Source organism: Salmo trutta, chromosome 34, assembly GCF_901001165.1.
Source record: "Salmo trutta chromosome 34, fSalTru1.1, whole genome shotgun sequence".
Classification (NCBI taxonomy): domain Eukaryota; kingdom Metazoa; phylum Chordata; class Actinopteri; order Salmoniformes; family Salmonidae; genus Salmo; species Salmo trutta.
The window spans coordinates 9,313,382-9,340,348 of NC_042990.1; the positions used below are offsets into that span (position 1 = coordinate 9,313,382).

Genomic DNA, 26,967 nt, shown 5'->3' on the forward strand with positions numbered 1-26,967 from the left:
GGAGGGAGAGAGAGGAAGAGAGAGTTAAAATTATCCTCCTCGAACAAATCCTTTTCAATCTGATCAGTGTTTGGGATGGACTAACCAGCTTGGGACTCTGTAGCTTGTGACCAGGTAAGGAAACTTATTCTCCCCCCAAAATATTTATTACTCCTTGGGATGGTTGCAAATGTTTTAAAATATACAAATCTAACCTTCAGGATAATCTGCTTTGCTCTGTCCAAATGGTTGATCGAGCGTGGCTAAAACTCTATTTTAGAAACCTTTCAGATTGAAAGTAAATGACTCCAAAATTGTAGGGTGCTGTTCTTATTTTCTGGTGAAGTCAGAAAAGGGTAGTATAAAACAATACGCTCAAATTTGTAGGCATAGCTTTTATTGATCTCACTCAATGTAGTATTAGTGTGTTAGAGTGTTAGTAATTTTTACGTAATTGTCAAGACACCTTAACTGGAATTCTACAAATGTCTATAATATGTAACTTATGAAAAGTACAGGATAAAGGTTTTTCCATGTAAATTAATTATACAATAGTCAGATTTTCCATAGGATCAGACATGATATTTCAACTACAGTATATAGAAGCATGATCTGAAACAGTTTGACGTGACAAAGTATTACAAATAGACCAATTGTGACTGCTTTTTTAGGAATTATTTAATTATTTTGGAGTAGCCAATTGTATTTCTGCAATTGTGCACGTTTGTTTGCAAGCTGCATTGGGATTTAAATTATGTATTATGTCTTTACTATTGGTAATTTGTATGGTTATTTCTGGAATATTGTTTGTCTGCATTTTTCCTCAAGTTTGTACTTTGGTATTGTGATTATGCTTCACTAGCTATACAATAGAGAAGTAGATTGAAATGTCATTCATCTGTACATTCTTAGATAAAAATATGCTATCTAGAACCTAAAAGGGTTATTCGGCTGTCCCCATAGGAGAACCCTTTGAGAGAACCATTGTTGGTTCCAGGTAGAACTCTTTTGGTTACAGGTAAGAACCCTCATTTAAAAAAATGGTATGATTCATTTTTTTTAACAATACAAACAGACCCAACATCAACAACATACAGACGCACACCAACATCCATAACATCCCCCCTGACTAGACCCACCTGCTCACACCCCTATCGTCAGCTGCTTGATCACTCTCCCCCACATGGCCTAAACTGCACCATTTTGTTTCTCTTCATCGCCCATGCACTTTCAACATTTAAATAATAAAGCCTTACCATTGTATTAACGATGGAGGATTGATTGATTTCCACTTTTTAAGTATTCGTTTAAAAAAAATGATTGACAAGAAAAGTATCGTCCAACCCATTTGGTATCTCACTGCACCCTCATATGCCATGTCTCGAGATATGCAGACACAAATTAAAAGTACATTTACATTGTAATTCTGACAGCCAACTTTCCAGCTCCGCCCACAACTCCTGGACTTTATAACATTCCCAGAAGGCATAGATTATTGAGTCATTGTTAGTTTTAAACTTAAGACATGACTTTGCTGTTGTGCTATAGAATTTGTGAATTTTGTCTTGTGTAATAAATTCTATACATTAGTTTATTTAAGTGATAATGCCCGAGAAGCCGGTGTTTGGAGGATGTTATTGGCACGGGTTTTGCTTTGTGTCAATATATCCTCCAAACACCGGCTTCGAGGGAGTTATCACTTTTATACAACGGGTTACCAACACATTCAAATAATGATTGACATATTTTTATTAAAAACATTATTTTGATGAATTTATTCATACTATTTCATCTTTCCACAAGACATAGTCCCAACACAAATCTAGGGTTGCTACCCAAGCTAACTGGTTGTTCGTTCTATCGGTTTGGTTGCCAGAGACGCAACCCAGTTGTTAAGTCTTTTGTTCTAAATCTATGGACGCGACCCAGTCGTTCGTTCTAAATGTTTCCGTTGCCATGATGGCTGGCAACATTGTTATCCTTTGCTTGCTAGCTAGCCAACTTTGGCTAACACAGTCACGTCAAACAACAGTGCAGTCAGAATAACATCAAAGTAGCTGCATTTGCGTTTGTTTTAAGCTATTTTCATTGTTTTAATTTTTTTAAACATACATAACATTGAGCTAATGTGCGATTTCACCTAGCATAGAACATTTGCTCTCTCGCCAGGCCACTGTTCAGAAGAGATACAGTAGCCAACTGCACAGCTAACACAGTCACTTCAAACTGAAGATGGAATGACAGCAAACTAGCCACATTTTGTGTTTTCCTATTGACATTCTTTTGTATATATCCATTAAAATTATGCTGATTCATGATTTTGACTGGCTGAGAAAAGCTGCCAGCCTATCTGTCTCGTTCCGACTCCCGACTTGTTCATTACCATAGGAGATCAAATTTCAATATTGAAACAATGTTGCAAATGTCAGAGAGACGGACAGCAAGGTTATACAAAATCTCTGCTGTTGAAAAACAAATGCTACTCTTAAAGAAATGGGAGATAATGTCTAGATGTTTTTTACAATGTAGATCTAGTATATAAATTGCCTGGCTGGGCTGATGAGACAGTGGATTGCACAGTCAGATGGAACAGAGGAATTAAGCATTTCAATGTCATAGATTTATGGAATGTGGTTTTAACCAATCAGCATCCAGGATTAGACCCACCTGTTGTATAAACTGGATTAAGCGTACATTTTTGTTAACAATAATTTTGTTCGTTATGTTCTAACATTCCCTTCACCTTGAGCCAATATCAGTCATTTTTTTGTCTTGGTTCCAGTAGTTTATATACATTTAAGAGATTATCAGTTGGATAGGCTCTCTGCAAGGTTTGTATATTTTACATATATGAATATTCATTGACTCAAATAGGGTTCCCTCAAGGGTTGTACATAGATCCCAAAAGGGTTCTCTTATGGGACAGCCGAAGAACCCTTTTGGAACCTAGCCGAAGAACCCTTTTGGAACCCTTTTTTTCTAAGACTAATGCAAAATCATATCATGATGATTGCTTGACGAGGATACTGAATAGGGGATTTGTCTGAAATACTGAGCAAATATATATTGGACAACAAGGTATTTCCCCAGTACATAAACACTTGAAAGGGATCTTCCACTGTGCCAAGTCAGGTTTGCATAGTGCTAGTTTACAAAGCTCCTACTCAGTTGTGTAAAGGACTTAAATAAAAATACTTTAAACTACTACTTAAATAGTTTTTTGGGGGGTATCTGTACTTCACTATTTATATTTTTGACACCCTTTACTTTTACTCCACTCCATTCCTAAAGAAAATAATGTACTTTTTACTCCAGTCATTTTCCCTGACACCCAAAAGTACTCGTTACATTTTGAATGCTTAACAGGACTATAAGGGCACAAGGCGAGGCCCAGATGCAGACACGGGAGGAAGATGGTTTGAGTCTTGATATTTATTAAACATTCCAAAAGGGGTAGGCAAGAGAATGGTCGTGGACAGGCAAAAGGTCAAAACCAGTTCAGAGTGCAGGAGGTACAGAGCGGCAGGCAGGCTCGAGGTCAGGGCAGGCAGAATGGTCAGGCAGACGGGTACGGAGTCCAAAAAATAGGCAAGGGTCAAAAACGGGAGGATTAGCAAAAGAGAATAGAAAAGGCAGGAGTACGGGAAAACAGCTGGTTGACTAAAAAAAACTTACAAGACGAATTGGCACAGAGAGACGAGAAACACAAGTATATTCAGTTGAAATCAGAAGTTTACATACACTTAGGTTGGAGTCATTAAAACTCATTTTTCAACCACTCCACAAATTTCTTGTTAACAAACTATAGTTTTGGCAAGTCGGTTTGGACATCTAGTTTGTGAATGATACATGTTATTTTTCCAACAATTGTTTACAGACAGATTATTTAACTTATAATTCACTGTATCACAATTCCAGTGGGTCAGAGGTTTACATACACTAAGTTGACTGTGCCTTTAAACAGCTTGGAAAATTCCAGAAAATTATGTCATGGCTTTAGAAGCTTCTGATAGGCTAATTGACATCATTTGAGTCAATTGGAGGTGTACCTGTGGATGTATTTCAAGGCCTACCTTCAAACTCAGTGCCTCTTTGCTTGACATCATGGGAAAATCAAAAGAAATCAGCCAAGACCTCAGAAAAAATTGTAAATCTCCACAAGTCTGGTTCATCCTTGGGAGCAATTTCCAAACGCCTGAAGGTACCACGTTCATCTGTACAAACAATAGTACGCAAGTATAAACACCATGGGACCACGCAGCCGTGATACCGCTCAGGGAGGAGACGCGTTCTGTCTCCTAGAGATGAACGTACTTTGGTGCGAAAAGTGCAAATCAATCCCAGAACAACAGCAAAGGCCCCTTTGAAGATGCTGGAGGAAACAGGTACAAAAGTATCTATTTCCACAGTAAAACGAGTCCTATGTCAACATAACCTGAAAGGCTGCTCAGCAAGGAAGAAGCCACTGCTCCAAAACCGCCATAAAAAGCCAAACTACGGTTTGCAACTGCACATGGGGACAAAGATCATACTTTTTGGAGAAATTTCCTCTGGTCTGATGAAACAAAAATAGAACTGTTTGGCCACAATGACCATCGTTATGTTTGGAGGAAAAAGGGGGAGGCTTGCAAGCCGAAGAACACCATTCCAACCGCGAAGTACGGTGTCACGGGTGTCGTAGGGTGTAGAGGACCAAGACGCAGCGGGGAAATGTACACTCATCTTCTTTTTATTGGTGAAGAAGAAAAAAACACAAAACACGTATACAAAAACACAAACGAACTTGACAGTCTTGTCAGGCAAACAGCTAAACAAGAACAATCTCCCACAAACAAACAGGTGAAAACAGGCGACCTAAGTATGACTCTCAATCAGCAACAACAATGTACAGCTGTTCCTGATTGAGAGCCACACCAGGCCAACACAGAAATCCAACACTAGACCAGCCCCCTGGAAATACAATACAAGAACATACCCAACAACCTGGAACACCTAAATCAAACACCCCATCTTACATAAATACATATCTAATAAACCCTGAGCCACTTAAATCAAATACCCTTTCTACATAGATACACCAATAAACCCAGAAACACTCTACACAAAATAACCCTCTATATAAACACATAACCAAAAACATGTACAACAAATACCCTCTGCCACGTCCTGACCAAACTACAATAACAAATAGGCCCTTTACTGGTCAGGACGTGACAGTACCCCCCCCCCCCCCCCCCCCCCCCCCCAAAGGTGCAGACCCCGGATGCACCTCACAAAAAAAAAAGAAGAAAAAAAAAGAAGAAAATCCCAAAACTAAAGGGAGGGAAGGGAGGGTGGCTGCCGTCACCGACGGCTCCTGTGCTAACACCCCCTCCCTCCCCAAACCTCCTACAATGGAGGTGGCTCAGGCCTTAATCCCCTACCTGACCAAACCACCCCCACTGCATACCTCTGCCTGAGGCCAGTCACTGAAGACCCTGGACTGGGCTCTGGGAGCTCTGGACTGTAGGGCGACTCTAGGAGCTCTGGACTGTAGACCGACTCTAGGAGCTCTGGACTGTAGGCAGACTCTAGGAGCTCTGGACTGTAGGCAGACTCACTCGGTTCCGGACTGTAGGCAGACTCACTCGGTTCCAGACTGTAGGCAGACTCACTCGGTGCCGGACTGTAGGCAGCTTGTGGAAGGCTACCCGAAACGTTTGACCCAAGTTAAACAATTTAAAGGCAATGCCACCAAACACTAATTGAGTGTATGTACATTTCTGACCCACTGGGAATGTGATGAAAGAAATAAAAGCTGAAATAAATCATTCAGGGAATTTTTACTATGATTATATGACAGGAATTGTAAAAAAATGAGTTTAAATGTATTTGGCTAAGGTGTATGTAAACTTCCGACTTCAACTGTATACACCAGGGATAATAAGCGACACATGGAGGGGGTGGAGACAATCACAAGACAGGTGAAACAGATCAGGGTGTGACAAGGACAGGAAAATGGTCTAATTCACCCACTTATCAATAGAACATCCCTGCTCCTCCCTACTGCCTCTGATTTGGCTGACTCACTAAACACAAATGCTTAATTTGTAAATTATGAGTGTCCCCGACTATCCGTAAATTAAAAACAAGAAAACCGTGCCGTCTGGTTTGCCATATATAAGGAATTTGAAATTATTTGTACTTTTACTTTTGATACATAAGTATATATTTTTTAATTACATTTTCTTTTGATACTGAAGAATATTTAAAATGAAGTGCTTTTAGACTTTTACTCACATTGTATTTTGCTGGGTGACTTTCAGTTTAACTTGAGTCATTTTCTGTTAAGGTATCTTTAAAGTATGTCAAGTATGGCAATTAAGTACTTTTCCCACCACTGCTCCAACTGTATAAAATGCAATTGTAGTGGTCATGGACAGTTACCAGTGTTTTACTGTACACAGAGTCCATGGGAACTTAGTGTGAAGTCAGACCATCACCTTGGTTGTGTTAACTGAATAATTCACCAGCATAAGCATATTTCCCAGTCCAAGGCCTTCTATGGATGGGCTTGTGGCCACATGCTCGTGTCAAGGTCATGACATGACCTTTGACCCAGGCTCATATGTTTGGCACCTTCAAATATTTGACATCTTTACATAGTCGAGGCGATACATAACCAATTATTGCTTTGTTGCTGATATTTCCTATTGGTCATAAGATTACTGCATTTCACAAGGTGTTTTAGAATGAAAGTATGTAATGCAACGGCCGTTGTAGTAAGTGGACCAAAGCGCAGCGGGTTGAGTGCTCATTATATATTTATTTAGAACACTTAAGAAAAGAAAACGTACGAACGACCATGATTACAGGCTAAACAGAGCTATGCAATCACAACTTCCCACAAAACCCAAACAAAACACACCCCTCTATATAGGACCTTCAATCAGAGGCAACGAGGAACAGCTGCCTCCAATTGAAGGCCAAATCAATAAACTAAACATAGAAATATACTAACATAGAACATAGCCCAAAAACCCCGGAAAACACTAACCAAACACCCCTCTACATAAACACACACCCCGAACCACATAAAACAAATACCCCCTGCCACGTCCTGACCAAACTACAAGAACCAATAACCCCTTATACTGGTCAGGACGTGACAACAACGCAGTTATTGTTTTTAGATCATTTCCTTTCCACTATGGATTACAAGGAAACCTGGGCTTTTCTGCAGCTTCAACTAATCTATGGTCAGATTAAGTGTCTGTGTTTTATTCTTAACACACTTAATAATGAGCTTTTGAAGGCATGGTAAACAACTGTACAGTCCGGAGAGACCTGTCCCACAGGATCCCGGTAGCTGCCCAGAGGTAAACCGTCACATCGTGTCACAGTTGAGGTTGAGTCAGTGGCACGACCTTTAGACTTTTACTTCAACCCCTGCAGTGAAGTTAACATAGCTCAGCCTATTGTTATGAAGTGTTAACGGCAAGCGTGCTTATCGACGCCAAAAATGAACGGTCTGTTGAACACATGTTGCTGTTACAGAATTTTTTAATCTCGAGTTAACAAAACACTTGTTGGAAACAGCATGGGTCCCACTTATAGTAGACTGTGTCTTACTAATTGCTTGGATGGACAGGTCTGCGGTGGTACACTGTAATTGTTCTACATAGTTTGAAAACAGTGATTTTCAAACACTATGAGATTCGCGGTGACACTGGGAGCAACAAAATACCCTCCCTTGGACTAAAAACTCATTGCAGGTTTTGAAAATCACAGTTTTTTTTACTTTTAATCCTACCATGTGATGCCACAGAGAAGCATTTTTTTAAAGACCTTTCTTCTCATCTTTTTAACCACAGGTCATAGAAACGCGCTGTTTTCACATATGTAGACACTGGTTTGGGGCTGGAGATGAAGAATATGAGGTTGAAAAATGCCGGAATTGTCCATTAAGTGTTGAGAGCGAAAGACGAAAAAAAGGTACAACTAAACTGGAACATGTCATTGCCTTGATACAGTGTCATATTTTCAAAGTAGTATTTATATTTCTACACAGCTAGTGTGCAAAATATATACCCTTGATATTATATATGATACATACCCATGATGTGATATGTGGTACTGTTTTAAAACTTTCATTTAGAATCAGGTTAAAGGAAATTGTGTACCATTCTTAGCACCTATACTGAACAATTTTATTTTACGAGAATGTGTTGTGGAAGCCATACCTTGTGGAAAGTCAACGTGAAATACTGTAAATATCCTATATATTCTACACGTATGGAAACAATGCCTTGACTTTCTGAGGTGAGCAGGCCAGGGCCAATCCTCCGCTCCACCCTCAGGTATTAATCCTGGGAATCCTATTAGTGTGTCAACCTTGGGAGGAGGAACGTCCCTCCTGGTCAGAAGACTTGGACTTGCCAAGGCTCGGGAGGATTCTTTGTGCATAGCTGGTCGTCCAAAACAATGACTTACCCCACATTTAGTCATTCCATTGACTTATAAAGGCAGCGAATAGATTACTTATAGGAAGTGTCAGTGTTACTGTAATTGCTCTGTGAAGGAGCAGTGGAGCAGAAAGGAGTAAAGAAGCAGAAAAACATGCCATAATGAGGATTTGAGCAAGACTTGATAAGGGTCATCAAAAAACGACCTGCTTTATGATGGCTCTGAATATATATTTTAGAAGTACTTGATGTTAATGTCGATAGTGCATTTGATCTAGAGTGAGAAGTTACGTCCAACATGAATTCAAAGTATAATATTGCTCATAAACTATAAACATCAGTCTTAATTACTAACATTATAGTTTATGGCTGTTTTGTAACAAATAATGGCATATTCAATTGTATTAAGTAAATTGTATTATCTGGTGACAACCAAAATCTTACTTATAGTAAAATGCCCAATGATATAATTCCTTGGTTAAGTAAATTACTAAGGCATGTACCCTTTTTGTTCTAGCAACAACATTGTAGTAGCATGTTGTTACACAATAATGTAAAGGGGTAGTGCGTTAGATGATCCAGAGTGCGTTGGATTGCCCAGAGTTAGATGATCTCGTTGATACAAGTTTTATGTCTCTGCGTGCAGTATGTAGGAAGTAAGAGGTACTTTCGCGAACCAACGCTAACTAGCATTAGCGCAATGACTGGAAGTCTACAGGTACACTAAGATACGGCTTCGCACCTGAGTGCAGTAATGAAGGAAGTTAGTGGTAGTTTCCCGAGCCAATGCTGCCTTCCTTCATACTGCAGGCAGAGACATAAAAATGGTATCCACAAGTTCATCTAACTCTGGGTAAGTAGAAAAACTGCTTAATTGCCAGAATCTCTCGTTGCACTGTCGGACTTTTCTGTAATTTCAACAGTAAAACACTGTAAATCTGTTACACAGAATCAATGCTGTAGCTTGCACTGAATTATGGGTAAAATGCTTAAAAAGTACTGTTATAGAAAATTACTGTTCTTCTTTATGGTAATAGCTTAGGCCTACTGTAGATTCAAATGATCAGTTTCAGGCACCAACCTCATGCTGTCTGGTGAGACATGAATGTCAGATTATTTTATTAAATATCTTCTTGAAGCTGCTGTGAAGTGGAAGAACATTTTCAGCAGCTGCTGGGTAGGTACCTTGACTTGTTTATACACTGCCTTCGGAAAGTATTCAGACCCCTTGACTTTTTGCACATTTTATTACGTTTACAGCCTTATTATAAAATTGATTACATTTTTTCCCCTCATCGATCTACACACAATACCCCATAATGACAAAGCAAAAACAGTTTTAATTTTTTTTTGCAAATGTAGAAAAAAAGAAAAACGAAAATGTCACATTTACATAAGAATTCAGACCCTTTACTCAGAACTTTGTTGAAGCACCTTTGGCAGCGATTACCGCCTCGAGTCTCCTTGGGTATTACGCTACAAGCTTGGCACACCTGTGTTTGGGGAGTTTCTCCCATTCTTCTCTGCAGATCCTCTAGAGCTCTGTAAGGTTGGATTGGTAGCGTCGCTGTATAGCTATTTTCAGGTCTCTCCAGATGTGCGATCGGGTTCAAGTCCAGGCTCTGGCTGGGCCACCAAAGGACAATCAGAGATTTGTCCTCAAGCCACTCCTGTGTTGTCTTTGTTGTGTGCTTAGGGTTGATGTCCTGTTGGAAGGTGAACCTTCGCCCCAGTCTGAGGTCCTGAGCGCTCTGGAGCAGGTTTACATCAAGGATCTCTCTGTATTTGCTCTGTTCATCTGTCCCTTGATCCTGACTAGTTTCCCAGTCCCTGCCGCTGAAAAATTATCTCACAGCATGATGCTGCCGCCACCAAGCTTCACTGTAGGGATGGTGCCAGGTTTCCTCCAGAAGTGACACTTGGCATTCATCAGACCAGATAATCTTGTTTCTCATGGTCTGAGAGTCTTTAGGTGACTTTTGGCAAACTCCAAACGGGCTGTCATGTGCGTTTTACTGAGGAGTGGGTTCTGTCTGGCCACTCTACCATAAAGGCCTGATTGGTGGAGTGCAGCAAGGTTCTCCCATCTCCACAGAGGAACTCTAGAGCTCTGTCAGAGTGACCATTGGGTTCTTGGTCATCTCCCTGACCAAGGCCCTTCTCTCCCGATTGCTCTGTTTGGCCAGGCGGCCAGCTCTATGAAGAGTCCACTGTGTTGGACTCTTCATAGAATGATGGAGGCCACTGTGTTGTTGGGGACCTTCAATGCTAGAAAAAAAATAATTGTACCCTTCCCCAGATCTGTGCCTCAACACAATCCTGTCTCAGAGCCCTATGGACAATTCCTTCAACCTCATGGATTGGCTTTTGCTCTGACATGCACTGTCAACTCTGGGACCTTATATAGACAGGTGTCTGCCTTTTCAAATCATGTCCAATCAATTGAATTTACCACAGGTGGACTCCAATCAATTTGTAGAAACATCTAAAAAATGATAAATGGAAACAGGATGCACCTGAGCTCAATTTTGAGTCTCATATCAAAGGGTCTGAATACCTTTGTAAATAAGGTATTTCTGTTTTGAAAAATAATTAAAACCTTTTTTTTTTTCGCTTTGTCGTTATGTAGTATTGTGTGTAGATTGTTGAATATTTGATTTAATTCATTTTAGAATAAGGCTGTAACGTAACAAAATGTGGAAGAAGTCAAGAGCTCTGAATACTTTCCGAAGGCACTGTAAGTATCTTTATTGCTAACCAACATTGAATTGCTGCATGTTTTCTTAGCTAACCTAGCTAGCTAGCTAGCTAGTTAGCTGGCTAATGTTGACACAAGCCCTTTCGATCTGCTCTAAATTGCTCGTAAATATCTTGCTGTGTGCGACCTAGAAAAAATCAGGCAGATAATAATTGTTGTGATGATAGGCTTTGCTGTACTGCAGCCTCTGAGTGCAATAGAGGAATAAACTGAGTACAGATGCTGGACCCATTATGTTTTCACTATTACTACAGAGAAATGGCTTGTTTTTAGCAATTCAAAAGACACGGCCATTGGATGAGACTCATAGTGTTGTGTCAAGATGCCTGCCAACCACTGGGCAGCTCTATCACAGTGTCACCGGAGGTAGCTAGTAACATAGACAATTTATTTTCCTCCCAGGATTATATTTCAAGTAGGATAGCAGCCTACACAAAAAAGAACTAATATTGGTAGCCATCTTGATGTCACTGTGATACAGTCTACTCAATGAGGAGAGCATGAATGGTAACAACACCGGGACAGTGTTCTCCTTAGCTGTCAAAACCCTGTGTGACATACAGTTGAAGTCGGAAGTTTACATACACCTTAGCCAAATACATTTAAACTCAGTTTTTCACAATTCCTGACATTTAATCCTAATAAAAATTTCCTGTTTTAGGCCTGTTAGGATCACCACTTTATTTTAAGAATGTGATATGTCAGAATAATAGTAGAGAGAATGATTTATTTCAGCTTTTATTTCTTTCATCACATTCCGAGTGGGTCAGAAGTTTACATACACTCAATTAGTATTTGGTAGCATTGCCTTTAAATTGTTTAACTTGAGTCAAACATTTCGGTTAGCCTTCCACAAGCTTCCCACAATAAGTTGAGTGAATTTTAGCCCATTCCTCCTGACAGAGCTGGTGTAACTGAGTCAGGTTTGTAGGCCTCCTTGCTCGCACATGCTTTTTCAGTTCTGCCCACAAATTTTCTACGGTATTGAGGTCAGGGCTTTGTGATGGCCGCTCCAATACTTTGACTTTGTTGTCCTTAAGCCATTTTGTAAGTATGCACAACTTTGTAAGTATGCTTAGGGTCATTGTCCATTTGGAAGACCCATTTGCGACCAAGCTTTAACTTCCTGACTGATGTCTTGAGATGTTGCTTCAATATATCCACATAATTTTACTTCCTCATGATGCCATCTATTTTGTGAAGTGCACCAGTCCCTCCTGCAGCAAAGCACCCCCACAACATGATGCTGCCACACCTGTGCTTCCCGGTTCGGGTGGTGTTCTTCGGCTTGCAAGCTTCCCCCTTTTTCCTCCAAACATCCTCCAATCTGTTTTTGATTTTGTTATATTCTTTGTTAATTCTATGGTTTTTACTAGATTACTTGTAGTTTTTCATGTTGTTTGTCTGTAATTTCTGTAATGACTTGGCGCTGCCTATCTTGGCCAGGACGCTCTTGAAAAATAGATTTTAAATCTCAATGAGCCCTTCCTGGTTAAATAAAGGTTAAAAAAATAAAAAAATAAAAAATAAAAAAATAACAATGGTCATTATGGCCAAACAGTTCTATTTTTGTTTCATCAGACCAGAGGACATTTCTCCAAAAAGTACGATCTTTGTCCCCATGTGCAGTTGTAAACTGTAGTCTGGCTTTTTTATGGTGGTTTTGGAGCAGTGGCTTCTTCCTTGCTGAGCGGCCTTTCAGGTTATGTTGATATAGGACTCGTTTTACTGTGGATACAGATACTTTTGTACCTGTTTCCTCCAGCATCTTCACAAGGTCCTTTGCTGTTGTTCTGGGATTGATTTGCACTTTTCGCACCAAAGTACGTTCATCTCTAGGAGACAGAACGCGTCTCCTTCTTGAGCGGTATGACGGCTGCGTGGTCCCATGGTGTTTATACTTGCGTACTATTGTTTGTACAGATGAACGAGGTACCTTCAGGCATTTGGAAATTGCTCCCAAGGATGAACCAGACTTGTGGAGGTCAACAATTTTTTTTCTGAGGTCTTGGCTGATTTCTTTTGATTTTCCCATGATGTCAAGCAAAGAGGCAGTGAGTTTGAAGGTAGGCCTTTAAATACATCCACAGGTACACCTCCAATTGACTTAAAAAATGTCAATTAGCCTATCAGAATCATCTAAAGCCATGACATTATTTTCTGGAATTTTCCAAGCTGTTTAAAGGCACAGTCAACTTAGTGTATGTAATCTTCTGATCCACTGGAATTGTGATACAGTGAATTATAAGGGAAATAATCTGTCTGTAAACAATTGTTGGAACAATTACTTGTGTCATGCACAAACTAGATGTCCTAACCGACTTGCCAAAACTACAGTTTGTTCACAAGAAATTTGTAGAGTGGTTGAAAAATGAGTTTTAATGACTCCAACCTAAGTGTATGTGAACTTCCAACTTCAACTGTATATGTAGCTGTCTTATTTGTATTTGTTCAATGCCTCAATTGATTTCATAAGCTATATTGGATATATGGCTGTTTTGGTTCGGATCCACCCAAGATGATGAACCCTGAAGATGGGACAAATGACATGACAAGGTGGCCCAGAGGAAGACAGCTGTTCTCAAGGTAAGTACACACACACACACACACACACACACACACACACACACACACACACACACACACACACACACACACACACACACACACACACACACACACACGCACACAACACCTGCTTGATATGTCCCTTGTTCACCTATCTTTTTACCCACAGCCTACCAGCCCTGTCTCTGATTCTATTCTTTCTTTTTCTATGCTTGTCTTAGGGGTGAGAAGAGCTGACAAATCAAAACTGAGGATTGTTACGGCGCCCCATGAGGAACACCCGATGCTGCGCTGACTTCTCTCTCCTGGATGCTCTCCTGCCCAAACTGTCCCGTTGTGTTTCACTGCCTCTAAAACCCCTTCAACCAAATAGAGTTGCCCTGATTACCATAGATCTAGGATTGTACCCAATCCCAGTTTTAACTCCACCTCCCTCGCTCTCTTTGTCTCTCTTTCCCCCATACCCCACACAAAATATCGTTTTTAAATGAGTGTTTTAATTATGCTCTTACTTGTTTAAATATATGTTAACTGTTCTTACTTCTGTTGTATATTCTGCTAATGTTATTACCAATTTGAATAAATGTATTTTATGCACAAATGTATGCATTGTTTTTCTTACATTTATTGTAGCTTTCAGGGAGAATTTCACTGTACATTTACAGCATTATACTGGCACCAGAGTTGCCAGCTTAATACTGTAATTTTGATGTCATATATTTGACAGTACTATTTTCCTAACTGTAAAACATTACATCATCCCCTTACAGAAGGGATGCTGTAATATGTTTTACGGTAAGGAAAATAGTACCGTCAAATATCACAGCATCACGGCTGTAAAGCAAAATTACAGTATTCATCTGGCAACTCTGGTGCCAGTATAATGCTGTACATTTACAGGGAAAAGTTTTACTGTCTATCCCTTTAATAAGTGCTTAGTAATTACCTAGTAAGGGAGTTTTTGGTTATTTCACGTCTTCCTATTTCCACCTGTCTGACAATAAAAACTGCTTTAACAACAGGTGTCAGAATGTGTAATTACAAAGCAATTACCAAATGACTATCAGAACATGTTAATACAATGTTGTTACTAGGGTAACTGCAGCATTACTTACTATACAAGTTTAGAGCAAGTTAACGTAAAGTGTTACCCTGCATCGTAATCCAAACAGTGATATTACCTCAGAAACCAAAAAAAACCCTGTGGTTGTTAATATGATGACGCACGAATCATGTGTGACGCACGAACGCTTCAAAGGCCATGTCTGATTACGCTAGTGTGTTAAAGGGAGTGAAAACAGATGGTGGAGAGTTCATTCGCAGATGAATGTGTCATCCATGCGCTACATCTGTTGCACACATCCAGTAGTGTCGAATTCCTCATTAAAACATGGCTGGGGAAAACTAGTCAGTTTATTCTAGCACATTTTATTTTTTTTCATCCACTGTAGAAGTTGAAATATAGCATGCAGACATATCAAGAATTGCCAACTTGATAAAAGTGTGTTTTATGTATTATTCAGAATATACTGTATCCGATTAAAGGTATACTCCGTGATGTGATGTAGATGCGGAAAGTAAACAGCATAGTGGGTCAATTTCCGCAACAACGAAGAGCGTTGAAGCGCGAGGCTCAACTTCTCTGCTCTTTTGGTCCCGTGGCTACTGTGTGAGAGCGAAGTGCCGCCTCTCGCCCGTCTCAATAGCTGTGGTGCTGCTTGTGGCAACGTCATTTCGCTGAGACTACCTTTAAATACATTGGATTAAGAATGACTAATGTGGCAAATCAATCGACTCTCAATAATCTGATGAAAATATAGGACTGGGGATTATATTTTAAGATGCAGGCCTAGGCCTATCGGTAGGTGTGGTGAATTGATGATCGCCATGGGGATGGGTAAGAGGCTTATTAGGCAGTGTCCTTGAGAAATCTGTTACCTTCTCCTGGTTTTTCCTCACTGACCCTCTATTCAGGAACTGTTGGATTAGTTGAGGCTTTATACCTACTCTTAGAATTGTTTGCAGTCGGGTGGTTTGATGGGCGTCAATCTCTGACTACACGTTACAAAAGGCATAAATATTAACGCTAACAATGCTAATTGTTAAATGCTGTTCCCCAGATAAAAAGGGGCATCAGCAGCATTCTACTATATCCCTGGTCACGAGCAGTTCTTTCCCATTACTGTACATTGTAACTCAGGGCTACTGTGCTATCCTAGTCTGTACACACCTCCTCAATAACATGAGGACTATTTGTGTCTCTTTCAATATGTTTTATTTAGTGGTATCCCCGTGTCTCAGACAACTGTTCCCGTTGTTCCAGTATGAATAACCTCCAAACTCTGCATAGTAAACTGCCTATCTGTCCACATGAAAATGAAAACCATCATTCATTAACTGCATCCTGCTGGCTGCCTTGTAATGGAATTACACTGCCCAGGGGGGTTCTCAGCTGTTGGCGTCATTCACTCCAAGCCATTGCTGGCTCGTTGAAAACCAATAGCGGTGACTGATTGACTAAATAATTGGAGTTGAATTGCTTATGATCCTAGCTCCATTACTCCCCACCGCTGCTCTGCTCGCGTCCTGTCATCGCCATCCCATTGCTCTGTACTGTTCAGTAAATCAATGTACTTCTGATCATGCCCTCGTATGTTGCTGTTGTTGTCTATTCACTGAAGTGATAGCATAAGGTTTGAAATAATTCATATTTCCCAAGACTTAGTATTTCCAATGAATGACTTTTAACGCCCTTGTCTTTTCCTTCCAGATGAGATGGATGGATAGAAGACGGCTATAAACGGATTCGTTTGGCTGCCGAACACAAGAGGCACACTGTGCCAAGAGGGATCACCTGGAGGCGGACACTTCAACAGCCATTAATCCCGTTATGGAGCCAATGTGCATTGTTTGATACAGCGACACGGTGATGAAGCACTAACAGCTTTAGCAGAGAGACAAGGCCCTGCGTGCTGGAATACTTCTCGAAGGAATTGACCCTGTTGGACAGGGGATTTGGGGATTGGTTTTGCCATGTGTCAAATCAGCTTACCAGCCGCCCCAAATGACAGTCTCCCTTGACAGGAGAGAAGCGAGACGTCGACGAAAGATGGCCGACAACGCCATCCCACCCCTGATGCTTTTGTCTACAGGGCAAATGCGTTGGGGTGGAGTACTTCCAGGTTTCATCCTACCCTCTTTCCCTCTTTTTTCTCTACTCCTCTATACTCTCATATCTTCCTCAATGGCTGTTGTTAGTTTGCCGGGATTAGACTATGACTATGGAGCCCAGCCCAAGTTTGTTTGCACCCCAATTCCAGCGGACACAGACCCCAGCTGCTTCACACCAGGTGGGGCAGCACATGGACCTGTCCACGACAGACCCAGCAGTAATGGGCACCATGGACCTGCTGCAGGGGCGCCCAATGGTAACGGCAGGAGGCCGATGGGAATGGGAATGGGGATAGGAATATCAGACGAGGCCAAATCCACCATCTTGCACCTTCGTGAGAGCCTGGTGCGGCAAAAGGAGACCATCTTAGACCAGCGGGAGACGATCAGGGAACTGACTGCCAAGCTGACCCTCTGTGAGGGCTTTGGCCGGGGGGTGGGTCATCACGATGACCATCACGACGACCACCATGGACCCGCGCGTCACAACTCCCATCACCCGAGCTCGCATCACTCCTACCATGACACTGACCACCACGGGGACCCACACTACCCACTGAACAATGGGCACCGATCAGACCCACACCACCGAGGGAAGGACAACGCTGGGAGCAAGCATGGGGCCTTCTCCCCTGAGCAGACTAGGAAAACGCTACAGACACTCAAGGAGAGGCTGGAGAACTTGCAGGTGAGTGGGAACAGGATCAAAGGATGAGTAGGAAAAGGGATAGGAAGCTTATTTGCCCTTTGTGTGAATAGAGGTCATTTTATGCATCACTATGGGGCCACTGTTTGTCTTGCTACTGACCTGAAATTAAGCACGACAAAGGGCGTTCCGGCTTTCTCCCACGCCGTGAGGATATAAGTGGCCTACAGCCCAAGTTCCATCCATGTGTGTGCGTATGAAGACCTAAATTGATTAGTTAATTATCCCGACTCTCACCATAGAGCAGTCTTGCACTAATGCAATGGGAATTCATGAAGCCTGGGAGAGGGTCCTGTTGAGTGATTGTATGACATATGACCGTTTACACTAACAACCAACTAAACACAGTTTTTGTTTTTACTCTTAATTTTCCCATGCATTAATGAAGTTCCTTTGTAGATACAAAAATCCAACTTAGTTGACCACTATTTTTGGGGGATTATGAAAGATGATTTTTTTTATTGTAATGAATTCTGTTTCTCATTATGAACCAGCTGTGGTATCAATTCGCTTAAAGCGATTCTAGCACTCCATAATGAATTGTAAGACTTGCTATAAGACTTGGTATACAGTCTTAGACAAAAAGGTGCTATCTAGAACTTCAAAGGGTTCTTCCGCTGTCCCCATAAGAGAACCCTTTGAAGAACTATTTTTGGTTCCAGGTAGAACCCTTTTGAGTTCCATGTAGAACCCTTTACACAGAGGGTTCTACATAACCAAAAAGGGTTCTCCTATGGGGACAGACGAAGAGCCCGTTTGGAACCATTTCTTTCTAAGAGTGTAGGCATTAATAACACTTATTCATACTGGGGGTTCATAGAAAGTAGAGGCCAACCGATATAGTGTTTTACAGCAGGGAGAATTAACAGTGAACATTTTTCACACTGAGTACTCTTAAATTGCCAACCAAAAGAGCAGTTGTCCAAAAAATTTGCTTCAAATGTTGATTGCTTACATTGTGACAATAATGGCCGTAAGTGTTCAGATAACATTGAGATTCACTTTCTTCACCCCATTTATTGAATGTTGTTTATGGCCTATATCGATATGTCGGTAAAAGGCCAATATTGGCCAATAAAATAGATGAAACGATATATTTGTCAGGCTCTAAAAATAAACTGTTATCAAATATTCTTGCTATAAGACATCAGATAGGCTTATAGCCTATGCACACATTAATAACACATAACACTGGTGGTTCATAGAAAGGGTGACACAGAAACCTTCGCCTTGAGGGTGTTAGACAACGACAGTACAGCTGAGATTGGAGTTCCGTCACATAACAGGATATCTATGCCACGAACCGGTTTCCAAGTGTTGCAGGGTTCTAGACACCTTCAATGCCAATTAGCATCATCCATGGGGATGAGCTAATAATCTTGGTGTGCTCTGGCACTGAGTAAAGCCGGATTTGATCAGAGACACTTACAGAAGTAGAGGGAGGGAAGGAAGGAGGTTTTCCAGGGAGGGAGGAGCTGGCTTTATTGTTATTTCATTTATCTGCCCACTTGGAGAGATTAGGGGCAGCACAATATGGCCGAAGTAAGCAACCCAGAATGGGCTGAAGTAGAAGAGGTGTCTAAAAATCAAAAAAAAAAAACAGCTCTTTAAAAGTCCTATTATGGAAATAAATTACCATGGATATGCCCCAGAAAGTGTTAATAACCAAGCACATGGACTAATAATAAGGTATGCAAACATTTCCTATTATAACTATTATTAATTCTCTCTCTTTCTCCAGGCCAGGAATTCCTCCAGCTCCTATTCAAGCTCACTGAGAGACCTCCTGCAACGTAAAATCAATGCACTTGAGAAGCAGCTCAACAATCACTACAGTGGGCATCATGATTATGGTCGCCATGACGACCACCACGATGACCACCATGACGACCACCACGATGACCATCCGGACGACCACCACGACGACCACCATGAACCTGGTCACCACGATGACCACCATGACGATCATCACGATGACCACCATGGGCCCGGTCACCACGACGATCACCACGATGACTATCACGACACCCACACCCCCACCCCAACCCGCCACAACAACCGCCACAACAACCGTCAAAACAGTCACCATGATGACCATCACTATGACCGCCATTATGATCGTAGCCACGGCCGCCATGACACCCACCATAACGACCACCATGGCGATCACCATGACGACCATCCCGATGATCATCACGACGACCACCACGATGATCTTCACGATGACCACCGTCAAAACGGTGATGATCACCATGGCAATGACGACCATGCCCATCGCCCTCGTCCAGCCTATAACAGCAAGCCACCAGCTCCATTACCTCTTGGCCGTGGACACAACAAGCTGGAAACTGTGCTGAGCCACCTTAACCACAGGAACTCTAACCCTGGTATTGAAACTCTCTGATAATAACCCACTTTGCCATTCTATACTATTTTCCGATTGATATCATGCATTCCAAGTTGTAGCTGCAGGTACAGATATAGTCAGTGCAAGAGGCGCCACTACAGTCCCTGGTTTGAATCCAGTCTGTATCACATTCGGCCATGATTGGGAGTCCCATAGGGCGGCGCACAATTGGCCAAGCATCGTCTGGGTTTGGCCGGGGTAGGCCGTCATTGTAAATAAGACTTTGTTCTTAACTGACTTGCCTAGTTAAATAAAGGTTTTAAAAAAACTTATACACTACCATTCAAAAGTTTGGGGTCACTTAGAAATGTCCTTGTTTTTTTAAGAGAAGTACATTTTTTGTCCATTAAAATAACATCAAATTGATCAGAAATACAGTGTAGACATTGTTCATGTTGTAAATGACTATTGCAGCTGGAAACCTGCAGATTTTTTATGGAATATCTATGTAGGCGTACAGAGGCCTATTATCAGCAACCATCACTCCTGTGTTCCAATGGCACCTCGTGTTAGCTAATCTAAGTTTATCATTTTGAAAGGCTAATTGATCATTAGAAAATCATTTTGCAATTATGTTAGCACAGCTGAAGACTGTTGTGCTGATTAAAGAAGCGATAAAACTGGCCTTATTTAGACTAGTTGATTATCTGGAGCATCAGCATTTGTGGGTTCGATTACAGGCTCAAAATATCCAGAAACAAAGAACTTTCTTCTGAAACTCAGTCTATTCTTGTTCTGAGAAATGAAGGCTATTCCATGCGAGAAATTGCCAAGAAACTGAAGATCTCGTACAATGCTGTGTACTACTCCCTTCACAGAACAGAGCAAACTGGCTCTAACCAGAATAGAAAGAGGAGTGGGAGGCCCCGGTGCACAACTGAGCCAGAGGACAAGTACATTAGAGTGTCTAGTTTAAGAAACAGACGCCTCACAAGTCCTCAACTAGCAGCTTCATTAAATAGTACCCGCAAAACACCAGTCTCAACGTCAACAGTGAAGAGGCTGGCCTTCGAAGAACACAGACACTGGCAAATTACTTTCATTTCACACCTCAGCTGTTCGTTGCTCATATTTTCCTGTTTTGTATTCCAACAGGTACCCGGAAAAAGCCAAAGAGTCCGGATGCTTTCCAGATTGGCTTCCCTATGCGCACTAACTACATGTATGGAAGGATAAAGAAGACCCTACTCATTGAAATCTTCGCCCTCACTGTCTGCCTCTGGATAAAAGGGGGATCAGGGCCTGGCCTCGGCACGCCCTTCTCCTACTCTGTCCCGGGACAGGCCAACGAACTGGTTCTGATCGAATGGGGCAACAACCCCATGGAACTACTGGTCAACGACAATGTAAGAGCATGATTGCATATTTTGCATATTTTCACATTGTGCCCCTAGTGACCAATTTGGGAAGATATACTGTATATTCTCACTTCTTACACACATACAGTGCATTCGGAAAGTATTCAGACCCCTTGATTTTTTTCCACATTTTGTTATGTTACAGCCTTATTCTAAAATTGATTAAATTGTCCCCCCCCCCTCATCAATCTACACACAATACCCCATAATAACAAAGCAAAAACAGGTTCTGGCAAGGAGTGTTTGAACATTTTTATCAACATTTTAAGTAAGCTTATGTTATCAGTCAGTTGTCCCATTGGCAGCACAAGTGGAAAATCAATCACCTCAAGGCAAGCAAGCTTACACTTCAGTGGCAGGTGACTGCATTCTCACCCAATCAGGCACCAGATTTATCTCCTGTCCTCAAGGAACGAGGCAGGAGGCAATTGTGACAGTTACAGTTCACCTGGATCCTGCTCTCACCCTGTCTTTCCCCCTTAGAGACAGTGGCCCTGTCCTCATCTATCATCCTCCCTAATGGAATAAGACCTCAGGGCAAAAGGCAAGCAGCTTACCTACCACAGTCATGTGGAGAGGCATCCCATGACAGGGTGGACGCGGGGATAGACACATGGTCCGGGCCCATACTATACCTGTGCATGAGTCAGGGTTTCTCCTAGACAAGAGGAGATTTGGTGGTTCAACCTGAGAGATGCCTAGCTATGGCACCTGAATGCTATGTTGTTATGAGCTGACACAAAAGGAAAGAAATTACATTACTTGAAATGTGATGGCTATAAGTACCTATTCACAAAACCGGACAAATCTTTCATAAAATATCTCCCTAAAAAACAATATTTGTGTTGAATTTTTTCAAAATGTCCAAGACAATGAGACTACAGTCAGCCAATAAACCAATCAATTAACCTAGTAATAATCTCTTTCTCCGAACAGAACTTTGCCCTTTTCTCTCACGGAAATATTTTGTTTAGACTCTTTGGATTGAGCCAATCAATCAATCAATCAGCCAATCATGCAATTAGTTAATCAAGCCAGTGACTCTATTTCTCTGCACAGGCAGTGACATTGCCCATGGCAATGACGGATGGGAAGTGGCACCACCTGTGCATGACATGGTCAACACACGATGGGCATTGGGAGGCCTTCCAGGATGGTGTTAAAAGGGGGTCTGGAGAGAACCTATCTGCATGGCATCCCATCAAGCCTGGGGGAGTCTTTATTCTGGGCCAAGAACAGGTACAACTATACATTTTCTCTCTATGAATTTGCATTCTCAAGGTTCTGAAGAACATATAAACGCTGGGATAGGAACTGAAATTTCAAACAGCAGTACTGGATCCCACTGGTGCCTCCAAATGTTACCAGCAGGGAATTGCCTGTCACAATTGCCTGTTAGGTGATTTTAGGCTTTGCAGAAGACAAAAAGCTGTTAATACAATCATGTTAAAGATGATTATCATTTAGTTGTGTCCTGAGAAGACACAGGCTATTGCCAAAAACTAAGCTTGGAAATCAACTTTAGCGTTTTAGCTAATAAGCAACAACTTACTAGTTTTTCGCTACTTTGCAACTACTAGCATGTTAGCTAACCCTTCCCCAAAACCTAACCCATAGCCTAGCTAATGTTAGCCACCTAGATGATGTTAGCTTTAGCCACCTAGCTAACTTTAGCCACAACATATCATATGAATTGAAATTCACAACATATCATGAAATGGATGATGGACATCCACAAATGAATTCATACTATACGAAATGTAACATGTCAAACTAATTGGAGTGTCCCAGATTTACATTTACTATGTTACGTCTACCCCTGAGTCCAGGTTGGAGCATCTGCTAAATGACTTAAATGTAAAATGACTGATCCCTCTGAAACATATTACAGCTTAAACTGTTGCTAATGCTTCAAATTCATCACTCAGTTTGGTCTTCCTTGGGAGATCCACTCTGACCAGGGCTCAAATGTCATGTCTAGTGAGTTCCAGGAAGTGACTGATGATTTAGGCCACAAATAAAAAGTTACCATAAGACTAGGCCATGAAATGGTTTAAGTACGAAGGTTGATTGATCTGAACAGCCTAGTTTTAGAACGTTGTTGGCGGTTAACCAACCTTGCTTTGAAGGGGATAAAGGTGGAAAACTCAAAGACGAGACAATTCTGTTTAAATAATTGTGTATTGATCTTTTATTGTGGTACATCTAGTACTTTTACATATTTTGTGGGCCTTTAGCCTTAACAATTACCCTGTGCTTTCCTAACAGGATACCCTAGGTGGCCGATTTGACGCCACCCAATCCTTCGTGGGCGAGATGTCAGACCTCCAGTTGTGGTCTCGCGTTCTCACACCCAACGAAATCTATAGCCAGGCTTCCTGCGGAGGTCACCTGGCGGGTGACCTCATCTCCTGGACAGAGGCAGTGGTTGAGCTTCACGGCGGGGTCACTAAATACCCCTTCGACCCCTGCCACTAAGGACTACCACACTCTGCCTCATAAAAATGGCCCCTGATGTTATTTAACGAGCTGTCTGGTGTGGCAGCAGGGCTCTGTGCACTACGCTGCAGACACATGACAGGCCCTTAGCAACAAACCAGGCTGGCCCTTAGCCATTCTGCAATTTTGCCATCCCTTTCCTCTCTGTTCTGCCTTCCCCCTCGCTGGGCCGAGGAACTGGGAAGACTTTAAAAGAGCAAAGGCTGGATTTAACTGAATGGCAATGACCGCTGCTGCTCCCTGGATCCAATACCGGTAATAGGATTCCCTGTCTTTAAATGGGTCCACCCATGTTTGCCTCGGCCTTAGTAAAGCCCTTCATCAGTCAGGTGTTCAAAGAATCATAACATTTTACTGGGACATATTATGCCGGGACATGGTTCTCAAAATCCTAATACTCCAGATGTTATTTGTTCGTCTTTCTGTTTTTGGCTGGCGAGCAGGACGATGCCAGTGACTAAAAGGAACGCAGAGGCAGAATGCTCATAAACCAACTGTGGACCATATGGAATGAACAAACTAAAGGCGCTCAAAACAGCCACACAGATGGCAAGTGTATGAGATAAAAGACATTGATAATGATTTGATGATTGAATGTGATGAATGTGAGGTACTACATTGTATTTTTTGTACATGACGATGGAGGATCTTATCTATGGTTTTAGTTTTTTTGTTGGGGGGGGATTTTAGCCTGTCCCAACTCCACCTTTCACACACAAATGTTAGAGGACTATTTTTTTACTACTGTGTTGTACACACGTGCAACTGGTAAACATTCCATTTTATTTTTCTGATGAATTTAGCTCTACAAATATCAACTGATCAACATTCAACTGGATTGTGTTTCTTATCAGTGTGTCTGAGATGGCTGCCAGGTTTTTATGAAACACCAGAGTTGAAGTTGTGGACATGAGCTCGCAAAAATACAGGTTAACTGCCTGTCAAGAGGTCTAAGGTAATGCTGACATCTCCATTGTATCTTGTGGTTTACAGTAAGATTTACCTGACAGGTAGAGCTCTGATCGAGCTCCAGACTATTTCCGTGTTGTCATAGCGTACACATCCTCTTAAATACATTCACACACGAATGCACATGCACTCAAAACAGCTTGGGGAAGAAAAAAGAATTCTGTAATGCTCTAAAATACTTATATCAAAGTCAACCTCATCGAATGTTGGTTTTTATTCATTGGGTCCTATGTTTTTTATGCATGTAAAATGCTTATAAAAATAGATAAAAATATAGCCTGTCTTGAATATCAACTGTCAAATTACTTAAACAAATACCAACCATTTCTTTTTTTGTAAATATAAGGCATTTTACACAACAAAACATCCTTTCCTTTGTCTATCCTTTCACTATGGTCATCCCTTTTCTGTCTGTAAAGCATTCAAATTAGGAATTTATTCAATTGTATTTGCTTACTCACCCCCATTTCACTGTAGGCTATTAAGCTCGGATTGGCTATGTCTCATTGAATTACATGAACACTGATCGTAAAAGGGTCATCTGTGGTTGCCATGGTGATAGTATAGAACTTGGCTGGACATGCCCCCTGACCACTAATAGTCATTACAACAATTACAGTGGGTTACATTAGTAGATATTTGTTAATGCACCTTTGTGAGAGGACATAGTGGTCTGGATTGTTTTATATGAGTTGATAATGCCAAGTTGAGCATTAAAAACCCATGCTCCCATTTTCCTGTTAGTGGGCCAAATGTATGTGAGGTAAAAAAATAAAAAAAAATAATGTTTCTCATTTGTTACAAATAATAAGTACTATTGATTAATGAATGCTAATACAACTAGATATAATTCAGGTTAAACATAGCATTGAATGCAGTTGTATAACCAGGATCTATGTTGCTTCCATAAAGTTTGCTTAATCTCGCCTTTGGTATACATTTTAATCTGTACATAAAGACACACTCAATAGATCGTTTTTTTTCTTGTCTGTAAATATTGAACAACCTTTTATTTATTCATTCTTGTGTGTTTGGTCAAAAGTCCCTTTCCTTTGTGTGTAAGCCAAAAATGTCAAATGAATTGTAAAACTTCAATGAGGAATACATGCATTAACTCTGTTAAATATGTTTAAATACAATCAAGATTTTGAATAAAATTATTGCATATCTCATGAATGGATATTTCATGTAATTTCTTTCATTGCTGGTCAGTCTTACCCTGCAAAGGCTGGTGCTGGTCCAAGCTTTTGCTCCAGTCAAGCAGTAACACTTCTAATTAAAGCATTGAATAAAGACTGTTCATATTTGTTAAAACTGTGATTAGTAGAATCAGACGTGTTACTGCTTTGAGGGAGCAAAAGCTGGCACCCACACCAGCCCTGTCAAGGTAAGATTTCCAAACACAGAGCATGCTGGGAAGGGCAGCTACTGCTTTATCGCTTACACATATCCAGTCCGTATACAGATCTGTGAACACCAAACAGGGTAAAGGATGGGAGGCCTACATACAAAGGAAGCAGAGGCATGACTCATGATGATCAATCGGAGTCCACCTGGTTGGCCACAAGAGGGTGTGAGTTGCCTTTGGAGGGTGTTCTGTATGTTCAGTGGCCTATATCATCATGAAGGATTAAAGACCAATAAAAGTCAAAGTTAGACTGCTGCAGCTTTGTTTTGTATGCTTTAAAGAGGCAATCAGCACAACAACAAAGATCCTATATCATATATAATCAACAAGATTAGAAGAACAAAGCATACGAAATGCATTTACTTTTGGCAAGGCTTGGGCACAGTATAGGCTAGGTTTGGAATATCCGCCAGCAATAACAATGCTACAGGTCCTCATCTTTTTAAGGAATGAACTGTAGCCTATTTTAACTCACAGTATTAACTGTAGCCTCAGGTCTGTACAGTATGTTTTTCTTTCTTCGTATAACACGTTCAAACCCCCAGGGATGTCGTATGCCTTGATATTTGCCTGTGTTGAGAACAGAGCTGATAAGCGTGCAGAGGGTGCGTGCTGTTGGAAGAATTCAAATCCTGTGGCTGCCGGTCTTAACTGGCTGGTGATTATCAGTTGGCAAAACAGCCTACAAATTGGTCCGCTT

The 26,967-nt window shown here is 41.2% G+C and overlaps 1 protein-coding gene across 1 annotated transcript; it reads left to right on the top strand.

Moving 5' to 3' along the window:
• LOC115173147 (neuronal pentraxin-2) lies at positions 1 to 26,025 on the top strand. The gene is made up of 6 exons (XM_029731080.1): positions 1 to 114; positions 16,520 to 17,608; positions 19,368 to 20,013; positions 21,129 to 21,379; positions 22,451 to 22,630; positions 23,660 to 26,025. The coding sequence occupies exons 2-6, from the start codon at positions 16,814 to 16,816 to the stop codon at positions 23,867 to 23,869; spliced, it is 2,082 nt and encodes a 693-aa protein (XP_029586940.1). The 5' UTR covers positions 1 to 114; positions 16,520 to 16,813; the 3' UTR covers positions 23,870 to 26,025.
• The last annotated feature ends 942 nt before the right edge of the window (positions 26,026 to 26,967 follow it).

Coding starts and splice junctions, on each gene's coding strand:
- LOC115173147 (XM_029731080.1), top strand. CDS start 16,814: ATGACAGTCTCCCTTGACAGGAGAGAAGCGAGACGTCGACGAAAGATG. Junction 17,609..19,367: donor AGAGGCTGGAGAACTTGCAG/GTGAGTGGGAAC, acceptor CTCTTTCTCCAG/GCCAGGAATTCCTCCAGCTC. Junction 22,631..23,659: donor TTATTCTGGGCCAAGAACAG/GTACAACTATAC, acceptor CTTTCCTAACAG/GATACCCTAGGTGGCCGATT.